Below are 11,571 nucleotides of genomic sequence, written 5' to 3'. Positions count from 1 at the left end.
TGCATTTAATGAAAAGAAAATTAAATACGCAAGAGCCGATGCATGAGTTGTACATTTGTGCATCCCACTCAATGAATGAATCATTTCCCTGCCTTCTCCTCTGACACAGAAATACCCATTAAAGACACTTAAATATTTATTTAAATATATCACCACAAGCCACCCAGGACACGGCCATTGCAGGCCAGAGCTGTTCTGGTGTAGCTATAGCCCTTCTGCAATGATTTGAGTAGAGGATGACATCCAGACCGTAGGCTGTCCATAAGAGGACATAATTGCTTGTATCACTGCGAAGGCAAGCGCCATCCAAACGGTTATGAAATTCACAAATTAGAATTTTTTTGTATTTCCATACTCCCCCATAACACAGATATGGCATGTGTTCATCTGGGGCAAAGCTTGACTGATGGAGCTCTACCAACAGTAACACTTCATCACGGGAACAGCACGTGTCCTTCTCACACAGGTACAGGCCCAGCTGTTACCAATTGCCCCAGTCCTGTTACTGGTGGAGAGCCACAGGGATGAGTGTGAATGGGTCGAATGGCAGCCGGATCCGGTGTCAGACTGGGATGCAGTACAGGACCAGCCATCCCCCTCCCCTGACACAGAGCACGGAGCCTGCTCCTCCCAATCCCATCCCCACAAAGCAGAGCAGCCCTGCAGGCACACACGCCTCGTGCCTCAGTGTGCTGGGGACCTGTCAGCCTTGCTCATGTCCCTTCGAAGGGCTGGAGACACTGGTTAAATCAGCAGCTTTCCCACTGGATTAACACAGAGCTTCGCAGCACTGCCAGCACTGTGCCCGTGCCTGTCAGGATCCATCAGCCAGCCAAGCCTTAACAGCGAATGGAGTAACGGAGTGAAAAAAATAAAATTACCCCTTTCTGAAGCAGCCAGAAACACTCTTAGCTAATACTGAAGACAGCTGATGACTTCACAGAAAGGAGGCTACCTGACTTCTGGGCACCGAACGCAAGGGGAAGCGCCCGGGCTGCAGTGGATGCTCCGTAGCTGAACGGGCAGAGATATCCCCATCCCAGCTGTGAAGCACTGAATGGGGTTCAGGAGCACGGAAACGACTGGGATGGACTGGGAGTGCTGAGGGGGAAGAAGGATGGGAAGAGGGTTTTGCGGAAAGTGACAGTGCTGTGGCTGTTTTCTTCGCTGCTGCCCCCTCAGAATGTTGTTGTCAACTGAAGGGCTTATGAATCAGGGAGCAAAGAGAAGATTGCTCAGGTTTTGTGCCTTCAGGGAATTTTTTTTTTAATGGATTTTTAAATGTGTGCTGATCTAAGGTCAAAGTAACTCAGGACAAATGATTTCTGTCACCTTCGCATCAGGACCAGCACGACACACTCCGACAGACCCCGCAAGTCGGTCAGATCCTGACACAATCCTCCTGTGTGTCCTCACACAGCACGAGCAGACCCTCTGAGAGCAGCGCGCCTGTCCTCACAACACACGTGTGCAGCAGTGTGACCCCTCCAGGCATCGGGACTCAGCGTGGTGGTCCTGGATGGGGCAGAGTGGGCACATGTCAGACCACAGCCGCACCAGCGAGCAGGTTCCCGGGTCTGCTTGTCGCCACCGCTTCTGGCCCATCACCCCCATGTCCTCCTTACAAATCTCTGCAGAATGAAAAAGCAAATTCATAGCACATAAATCAAGCTTAGAAAGGTTGCAAGTCCATTCCCTCTTGAACTCATCCAAGTGATGGAAATAAAGGACTTAGAGCCAAAAGCTGGTGTTTAACAATTTATTCCATGGGTCTGTGAGTGGGAAGGAGGGTGATGCCCGGTCTCAGCAGGCCATTGCTGGTAGGATGAAAGCTCAGCTAGAAGTAGTTGATGACTCTTCTGATGGACTGGACAGTTGCGCTGCGCGCCTGCCACGCATTGAAGCTGCTGAACTCACCCCGCTCCACCACGTACATACGGCCTCGGTAGTTGGGCTCCTCGTACAGCACCCACCTGAGCAGAAAGGGAGGGTCACCTGGGTCCCAACAACATGTTCATGTGAGGTGGCCTGATGCTCACATTGAGCGGCTACATTTAGGCATCGCAGTGCTGCAAAGTACCAGGGCCTGATGGTCCCTCTGCACTCCTGGTCCCATCCTGCACATAGAATCGTAGAATCATAGAATCATAGAATCATAGAAAGTTTTGGGTCGGAAGGAACCCCTAGAGGTCATCTAGTCCAACCCCCCTGCAGCGAGCAGGGACACCACTAACTAGATCAGGTTGCTCAGAGCCCAGTCCAACCTGGTCTTGAATGTTTCCAGGGATGGGGCCTCCACTACCTCTCCGGCCAACCCGTTCCAGTGTTTCACCACCCTCATTGTAAAGAATTTCTTCCTTATATCCAGCCTAAACCTACCCTGTTTTAGTTTAAAACCATTACCGCTCGTCCTGTCACTGTTGTCTCTACTAAAAAGATTGTCCCCATCTTTCCTATAGGCTCCCTTTAAGTACTGAAAGGCTGCAATCAGGGACTCCCCGCTTCACATTGCTGTAGGAATGGATCTCTATGAGCTTCACCATGTGTAACAGAAACAATTTAATAGCATCTGATAGTGCTAAAGAAGGATGTGAGTCCCCTCAGCCCCTGCATAAACCCGTTTTGGACTGTAAGGAGGAATGTGCAACACTTGAAGTATGTTTTTTCTCTTTGAACTGACTCCTTAGCTATGATGGGAACCACATTTAATAATTTCTCTCTTTGCTAGCAATCCTCCATGCCCTCTGTTTGATGCTTTCCAACAGACAGCAAGACTTGTCTTGGTTATCTTCACTTTATCTCTACGTCCAGAGTTAACTACAACTTCCCCTTGGAATACAGTCAAATAGATACAACACTCAACAACCTTGGTGACTTTGGCACACCTGACTTCTTCACCTAGCTTGGCTACATCTTTCTCCACTGGCATATCTATGTGCATGCCTTTCTCCATTTGAAGGTCCTGAAGTCATGAGCAATTCTGGTGGTCAACGGGGAGAAATGTTGCTGCTCTTCTCTTCATCTCTTTAGCACACACTGTGCCATGATCTTAATGTGGCTACAAGTGTCACCTCTTTCCTTTATTTAATTCTCCCATGCTTTTTAAACAAGTTTTGCCATTGCTCTGATAGTTTTACAGTCAGGTTTCCACCGGATCATTGCTGAACTGCTCATCTCTACCACGTTCTTCTCTTCTAAAAATTTGTAAGGATTTTTTAAGGATCTCTCTATTGGCTCAGCAATGACAGCAGAGCACAAATGCAGCCCTCCAAATCATTTGGTTTCTGTGGTCTGTCTCTTGCGAGGAATTCAGCTGTGACACCAGAGTTGGGACCTACTCTATGTGGGATTTCCAAGGAGAAACTCCTTTAGACACTGGATGGGTCAAAGACTGCTGGGCCTCCAGGGTCAGACAACAGCTGGTGAACTCAGATCAGTCTGACACAGAGCAAAACGCTGGAGGCCTTGGCAAAAAGTTGCTTATAAAACCAGCCACTCAGGGGCATTATTAAAATAAGCGCAAAAGGTTAGAGTATTTAGTTGAGCCACCTTACAGATTCCTTGACGTATTTGGATTTATTTTGTGTTTTTGAGAGGACACGGGGTGGGACTGTGGTGGGTCCCTTCTCTGCAGCATGGCTGCAACATGCTCGGCTGAGACATTTGGATCCCAAGCATTCCCTGCAAACAAAAAAGTTCATTCTTTGGCACTTTTTGCAGCCAGTTTATATAAGAACAGAATTACAAAGTCATCCTCAGACTTTTCCCTTGAAGCTCACTTTGCAGCGTGTGGAGAAGGCTGCCCGCTGCTCATGGGAGTGCAATGGCAGGCTGCCCTGAAGCCGGGTCCACACCATCACATATCCTGATGTGCGCCGTCAGAGAGCATGCTCAGCTCTTCAGCTTAATTAAGAACAATTTATAAAATTACCCTCCTCCTCTATGTACGCCCCAGCCATGTTTATAAGGCTTTCCTTCTTTTCTACCCCATCCATTCAGCTTATATGCATCTCTCCATATTTTTGGATGATCCTGAGCCTCTTTCTCCAGCAGCTCACCACCCCCCCCTTCAAGCACTCCTGAAAAGAGCTCCCAATCCCATTTTCTGCACTTTCCAGTCACTCCCTCCTGCTGCAAATACATAACGTTTTTGAAAAGACTGGATGGTGGTAGGACAGGGATGTTCACAGGGCGTTGCTGGCCCACCAGGACATGGTGGTTCTTCCAGCTTTGCTCTGCTGTAGGGCATCTTTCAACAACTGCTGGACCCTGGGAAACAATGCAGTGGGTTAGAGCAGCCTCTCACAGTCACTGTCTTTCCCAAGACCTCTGTGATTCTCTCCAAGCACATGGTTGATGTGTGGAGGGAATGCAGCAGGCCTTGGGGTAGATGGAAGCAGACTGTGTGACCTGGTGTCGTGATAAGAACCTGCCAGTTTGTCCTTCTGCTTAGGGAAAGACTGCAAAAAAGAGGAGTAAAAGGAATAGTAGAAAGATGGGAGTGAAGTGTATTGGCAGTGCAAGGTGATGAGTGAAGACTTGTAAGGCTTACTTAGCTGTTCGTTTATTGCCTAAAATTTACATTCTCTGAGACCATCAGTGAGAGAGGAAATCAAGTCAGTCAGGAGCCCAGAAAACAACAAAAAAAAAGACAATCCTGTCCTCAAGCCCAGCATGGGAGAGCTGATCCAAGCACATAGCACGCAGCCCTCAAACATCTCGGTGCTGTGTTTCATTAGCACATAAACCCAGAGGACATGGGAATAAAACTCGCATGGAACCAACTCAAGCCCTGTAAGCCAAAACTGGCTGCTTGGGCTGAAAAAATGAGCAGGGGAGTTCTGCAGCTCCAGCCTGAACCAAGCTGATGCTGTCAGTAGGGCTCGAGGTCACTCATTCTCCACGTAGGACTCGAGCCATGCCATGAGCAGCTGTCGCCTCTGCTGGGAAATAGGTAACGTGTATTGAGAGCTTGTTGGGTACTTGTTCTGGTTAATATTTCACAGCCTGACTGCAGCACATCTACCAAATGGTCGCAAATGCTTCAGCAGAATAAATGGTTGGTCTGATTCCTTCAAGTTACATCACTGTAGCTTGGAAAAGCCCTTTTTTGGGATATTGTCTCCCGGACTGTAAAACAAATTCAGCTTTTTGGAGCTGTCATTCCTCAGCAATGCTCTGTGGAGTGGCTGAGGCACAAAGAAGGAGAAGAAGCACTCATCTTCATCTAAAACCAGATGATACCATATGTGATACCAGAGCTGGCTCTGCTCGTGGGACTGGCAAAGCTGCTCGCCACGCAAACTGCAACAGCTTCTGAGGAGGAGGTAACATCTCCACATTGCTCCAAAATAGCAAGCTCATTTCCAGCGTGGCTTTAACAGCTTTTTCATCAGCCTTTCTGGCTGTGCGGGGTAGCAGTCGCCAGCGCCAAAAGGGCAGTGGGGAAGATGCCAGACACCCTCAGCCCCATTGAGACACCAGACGCACATTGCGTTGGGGGAATGAAGGGGGAAAATTGCAGAGGGAGACTTCAGTGCCGCTGGGAGCAGGCGAGGAACTCAAGGGGACCCTGCTTTACGTCCGCTTTCAGCATGCACAGGGTAAACCAGACCCACGCAGCCTGGGGATGTGCTGGAGACAGCATGTGGCTGAAACTCCCTTTGTCTCCATGACCTGATCTCCTCCGCTCCTCAAATGGTAGGCAACGGGTCCTTGGAGAACTTTGCCAGGCTAAGTCCAGCACCAGCTACAGCTGCAGCACTTCTGAGGTCACCTGGGCTTGTATGGTCCCTCCAAAGGAGAAAAGCAGCACCATAGGGTCCCGTTCCCCTCCCTGGTCTCACCTTTCCTCCTTAAGCCCAAGGCCAGCAGGTCCATCTGCACCATCCTGCCTTTTGAGGGCCTTTACAGACTCTTCCCCACGCTTTCAATGACCGTCTTCCCGGGGTCCGGATATAACTCTACAAAACACTGCCAGTTTCCTCACCACGCTCCTCTCAGTACTTTATTTTTTTTCTGTTTTTTTTAGTCGCTACTCGAAGCCTTTGAGAAGTCATGTAACGTTAACATAAGCAGTCTAGGCTCCCATGCGAGGGAAAGCAAGCTTTGTGCCCCTTCTACGTTTTGCAGGGGAGGGGGAAAATCCATCTGAAAGATTTAAGTGCTTGAAAGTTTCTGGGCAGCTTCCCAACTTCTCCAGCTCCAGGCTCTGCTACAGGGACACGTGTGGTAAATAATTGGCCCTAAATCTCTTGCCAGAGCACCCACAGGCTCTCTCTTGGCTTTGTAGTATTGGTACTCAGATGCCTTTTTCTTCAAATGCTCAGCGCTAATGGGGTCCCCAGTGGGCTCCAGCCATTTCTTCCCATCAGGAGCTTGTAGCTCTGCTCCTTAGTTTTAACGAACTGTCACTGCCTGGTCATAAGCCTCTTTTTTTGGAAGAGGAGAGGTCTCAGCTGAATCAGAAAGGGTCCTGCAGCCCACTGGTGTGAGGATGTCACGAGCTTGGATGGCAACAACCGTTTTCCTATTCTGGGAGAAAAGGGCTGAGGACAGAAAGGGTCCAACATCCCATGCCATGGCCCAGTGAGTGTGCAATGTCCAGGCCAGGCCAGGTGGAGAAGAGCGTTTGTGTGCGCCCTTCTCTGCAGGGGTTCCCCTCTGCCCAGCTCTGGCAGGATTTTATGTCATTCCCCTGCTCCCAGCACAATGTGCAGTGAGAATGCAGTTATACAGAATCACACAGAATCACAGAATGGTAGAGGTTGGAAGGGACCTTTGTGGGTCACCTAGTCCAACTCCCCTGCCAAAGCATGGTTGCCTAAAGCAGGCTGCACAGGACCTTGTCCAGGCAGGTCTTGAATATCTCCAGAGAAGGAGACTCCACAACCTCCCTGGGCAGCCTGTTCCAGTGCTCTGGCACCCTCAGAGGGAAGAAGTTCTTCCTCATCTTCAGACGGAACTTCCTGTGCTTCAGTTTGTGCCCATTGCCCCTTGTCCTGTCACTGGGCACCACTGAAAAGAGCTTGGCCCCATCCTTCTGACACCCACCCTTCGGATATTTATAAGCCGATATAAGATCCCCTCGCAGCCTTCTCTTCTTCAGGCTGAACAAGCCCAGCTCCCTCAGCCTTTCCTCATAGGAGAGATGCTCCAGGCCCCTCATCATCTTTGTAGCCCTCCGCTGGACTCTCTCCAGTAGTTCCTCGTCTTTCTTGAAAATGGGAGCCCAGAACTGGACGCAAAATTGACGGACTGTGGAAAGGGAAGATGGACGGATAGCAACCCTTCTCACAACTGGAGCAGATAACCATAAAAAGGACCGACACCATCGACAAAATGCAAACTCCCACCCAACAGCAAGGAAAAGGTGAAGCTGCCATCCTGCCGAGGCTTTCGGGAACATCTGCGGGGGCAGGAGGATGGGGCTGAGCATCTGCAACGCAACCACAGAGTGGGTGCACGAGGCACTGAGAGTGACCAGACCTCCGCCTCGGGATGGCTGTGCATCACTGCTGCCATTGCCCCTGCCTTTCAGAGGCAGGATTTAATTATACGGCGAGATGCTACTGCTTCATTTTTGCTGTCCGAGGAGGATGTTGCTGGTGTCACAGTGAGCCTCAGTGAAGCCACTTGCAAAGCAAAAGCCCTGAGCTGCATCACCCAGAGCCATCCACCCGCCCTGCCCAAAAGCCTCTGGGTGGATTTTGAAGGGGTGTTGGGAAACATGCACAGAAGTGTTTAAAAAAAAGAAAGGAAAAAAGTGCTGGGTTTAGGCTTCTTGTTTCATCCACCTTAAACAGATGTCTCAGAGCTCTTTTAGTTGGTGAAGGGTCTAGAGAACAAGTCTTATGAGGAGCGGCTGAGGGAGCTGGGGCTGTTTAATCTGGAGAAGAGGAGGCTGAGGGAGGACCTTATCACTCTCTACAACTACCTGAAAGGAGATTGCGGTGAGGCAGGTGTTGGTCTCTTCTTCCAAGTAACGAGCGATAGGACAAGAGGCAATGGCCTCAAGTTGTGTCAGGGGAGGTTTAGATTGGATATTGGGAAACATTTCCTTACTGAAAGAGTGGTCGGACGTTGGACCAGGCTGCCCAGGGAGGTGGTGGAGTCACCATCCCTGGAGGTGTTCAAAACCATGTAGATGTGGCCCTTTGGGACATAGCAGGCATGGTGCTGTTGGGTGGAAGGTTGGACTTGATGATCTTAGAGGTCTTTTCCAACCTTAATGATTCTATGATTTGATTGTGTTTAGCTGCTATGCTCCAGAAATCACGCTCCTTTGAAGCAGATCTTGATGGGCAGGCACCAAAATTCATCTTTAAACCACAGGTTTAACTCACATTTTTAGGCTTTCTCCAAGTCCTCCCAGCATCAACAGCTTTTTCCATGACCGGGGGGGTCTCTGCAGCTGACCGCTCCCCTGCAGCACTGGGTGCGGAGCACCACAGCGGCTGCGCACCGGGACACGTGTGGTTACTTACGCGCCATCGCCGTACACTTTGAGGGCGTTGATGCAGGTCTTGTCCCAGCCTTGTCCCTGCAGGAAGGAGCAATCTTCTGTCAGCTCCAGGCTGGGACCGCTAAAATGGCTCCCCTCAAATATTTCGATCCTGTAATGCTCGCCGTGCTGGGGACAAAGGGATTCGAGTCAACATCCCCAAAAAATGCAGGAAATTTTTTCCCTATCTTTTACAAGATGAAGAGGAAGATGGAAGGGTGCTTCGCAGCGGAATGTGAAAAGCAGTCCAACACCACCAATGCCAGCGCACACAGAGCATGCAGACTCGTGCCACCTCCCAGCATGCCACTACAACCAGAAAAGCAGCCAGAAACCCCTCGTTTCAGCCAGAAACCACCCGGCTGTGCCTTCCCGTGCCAACACGTGGCTGGTGGGACGCGCTGTGCTGTGCTCTGCCGATCCCCCCTCCCAGCCCACCAACCCTCCGTCCCAAACACCACACCAGCTGCAGCCTGGGTCTCCATGTACTCACACAGCTAAAAAAGAGTCTATATCCGGAGCATAAAAAGATGTTTGACCATTCCTCTAAACTAATTTGCATTGCCTCCAGTTCCACGTGTAGCTGCTGTTCCTGATGGGACATGTTGTGCCTTTCTTTGAGGAAAATAATAAATGGGAAAAGAATAGGAAACTTTCCGAGCATCATCGTTGCTACGTGAGCCCTTGAGGGTGACACAACATAAATTCCTCCGGGGAGATTTCTGCAGCCTGCAGCACAGGAATGTGGGACAGAGCAAGCTGAAAGGATGTTTTTAAGCCAAATTCAAAGAATACCTAAATGCATTTTTCAAATAAACAACGTCAACGCACGAGAAGGCCGGGCTGCTATGCCAAACCCCACAGCAGGCGGCTGCCAGCAGCAGCCGAGCGGGTACCGAGCCTGAGCAAACATTCCTCCGGGAATCTGCGCTGCAGAAATACCTCGAAGCACTTGCTGGCATCTCCCAGGGAAAATCATGGGCCAGGGAAGGAAGAGCACATCCTCGTGCCGGCTGGGCTCCAGGGCCCGGGGCAGAGCATCTCTCCCCGTACGGACCACGGAGGTGCTTAGGGAAGGACGTTACGGACCTGGAACAAACCCATTGCCGTGCCAAAAAGGCAGCTTTGGTGCCTGCGAGAAACCCCACCAGCTCCAAATGGGTTCATCATTGCCTCAGGGCTCATGAGTGACAGGAGAGTCAGATGGAAAGACCTAACCCAGATTTATTTTTCTTTGCTACTTTTTAATCTTCCCAATTAAACCTTCCTCTGGGTGCTGTTTTAAAAGCTTCATAAGGTGAAGGGTATCTAGTATACAGAAAAAAAAAATTATTTTCGTTTAGGATTTCTGATGAGTTTTTGCAGCAGCAGAGAATTCAGCCAAAATTTGCTAGGAGCAGCCCAGCTGCCCATGGGTCCCTTTCGGAAACCCCACACCTTCCGGTCCAGGCTAAAACATCCCTTGGGCACTGACCCTCCTCCACAACGCCCCTGCGAGTGTTCAACAGTGACTCGCATTAAAAAGCAAAACCACTTGCCACCGGCAGGACCTTGTCACCTCATCTGAAAAAACATCAGCAAACCTCGTCCCGCTGACGCTGCTGCGTTTCATGCTGTGAGAGGAAGGCGATGTGTCTTCTCCCAGCTAGGAGGCACGGGAAACCGCGACTCAGCTTTGTAGCCTGTGCGGACCACTCCACAGGGTGACAAACCTGCCCTGGGAGACTATTTCTTTCTCATTGGGATGCATTATTTCTAAAAAGCACAGATTTTTTATTACGTTTATTCACGGGGCTCGTAAAAACAAAGCCCAGCGGCAGCTCCGTCCGACAGACGCTCCGGTGGCACCCACTCACCATCCCGACGGGCCGGCAGGAGCCCAGGCGGTCGCCGTGGCCATTCCAGCGACAGAAATCGGGATAGTCGCCGTGCTCCAGGACGTACTGCTGCCCTCGGAAGTTGGGGTGGTCGAAGCAGACCCAAGCCCCACTCTGGACGCAGATGGAGTTGACCTGGTTGAGGAAACCTCGGTCCTGGAAGCTGCTGCAGCTGCCGCAGACCTCCAGCTTTCTGCCCGTGAAGCTTTTACCTTCGTAGAAAGTGATCTGAGGAGAGGGAGGGGAACGGGCCAGCGGTGAGAAGCAGGCGCATCGCCAGACCCCCAGTTCCAGCAGGTGGGAATCTCTTGCAGGAGCATCGTTTTAGAACACTTTGGGGTTGGGTTTTTTTAGCTGCTTCCCAGCAAAAGGAGCACAGCACCACTGGCATTTTTTCCTAAGAACCGTATTTGTTTTTCTGGGAAGGCAGCGCATCCCGCATTTATGACGCTTCTCACCGCCTCGTGCTCGCTCTCACATATTTCCAGCAGGAATGTTTAAACAGGAAACTCAGCTCCCGAAACGCGGCTCCTTCTGCCGCCCCCCTCCCCGGTGCCGCTACCAAACCTGCTCCCGGTGTCACCACTCCCATCGCATCCTCCGGGATATGGTCTTAACCCGCTCCTTCAACCCGGAGGGTGCTGGGGCTCCCTGGCCTCAGGCTGAAAGGAAAGCGGTTGGGTCGTTACTTACTTTTCCCGAGTACTGAGACATTTTCTGCTGGATGCTGTCCAAGCCCGGAAAAAATCAGGAGCCAAACCACAACCGCGATGGACCAGGAACGTCGGACACCCTGCTATATAGCAGCTGGACGGGGGGGGACACGGGGCTGGTGTGGCCACGGCTTTTTAACAAAGCCGCGGGAAGCGGGGGCTTTGCGCTTTCCTGCTTCGTAGGCAGAACTGCCGGTACCGGGGCCTGCTGAGTCCGGGGTTTTGATTTCGGGCAGACGATCTGACAAAAGATCTGCTTGGCAGGGCTTTGGTCGATTAGCGGTGCACATTGACTGCCCTTTTTGGAAGGACTTTTTTTTTTCCCCTTTTTTAAATTTTTATTTCTTTTGCCTTTTTCCCTTTTTTTCCCCTTTTTCCTTTTTTCCGCCTTTCTCCTCCCTTTTTCCTTTTTTGTCTCTTTTTCCCTTTTTTTCCTCCTTTTTTTATTCTATTTTTTTAGAACAGACAAGCAGTAAAT

General features: G+C 50.6%; 1 protein-coding gene across 1 annotated transcript; it reads right to left on the bottom strand.

The window, feature by feature from the left end:
- Positions 1–1,837: 1,837 nt before the first annotated feature.
- CRYGN (crystallin gamma N) lies at positions 1,838–11,094 on the bottom strand. The gene is made up of 4 exons (XM_075417492.1): positions 11,074–11,094; positions 10,360–10,608; positions 8,487–8,632; positions 1,838–1,973 (listed from the first exon to the last, which is right to left on the bottom strand). Exons 1-4 carry the CDS (start codon positions 11,092–11,094, stop codon positions 1,838–1,840), a joined length of 552 nt encoding a protein of 183 aa, XP_075273607.1.
- Positions 11,095–11,571: the final 477 nt, after the last annotated feature.

This window comes from Opisthocomus hoazin, chromosome 4 (assembly GCF_030867145.1).
Source record: "Opisthocomus hoazin isolate bOpiHoa1 chromosome 4, bOpiHoa1.hap1, whole genome shotgun sequence".
Lineage (NCBI taxonomy): Eukaryota > Metazoa > Chordata > Aves > Opisthocomiformes > Opisthocomidae > Opisthocomus > Opisthocomus hoazin.
This window is presented reverse-complemented; position numbering and strand designations above follow the sequence as displayed.

Bases quoted from the DNA above. Each gene is read 5' to 3' on its own strand.
- CRYGN (XM_075417492.1), bottom strand. From the start codon at position 11,094: ATGTCTCAGTACTCGGGAAAA. The intron at 10,609-11,073 runs GTAAGTAACGAC...CCCTCTCCTCAG, and splicing joins TGTCTCAGTACTCGGGAAAA to ATCACTTTCTACGAAGGTAA. The intron at 8,633-10,359 runs GTGAGTGGGTGC...CTTTGTCCCCAG, and splicing joins CCTGCCGGCCCGTCGGGATG to CACGGCGAGCATTACAGGAT.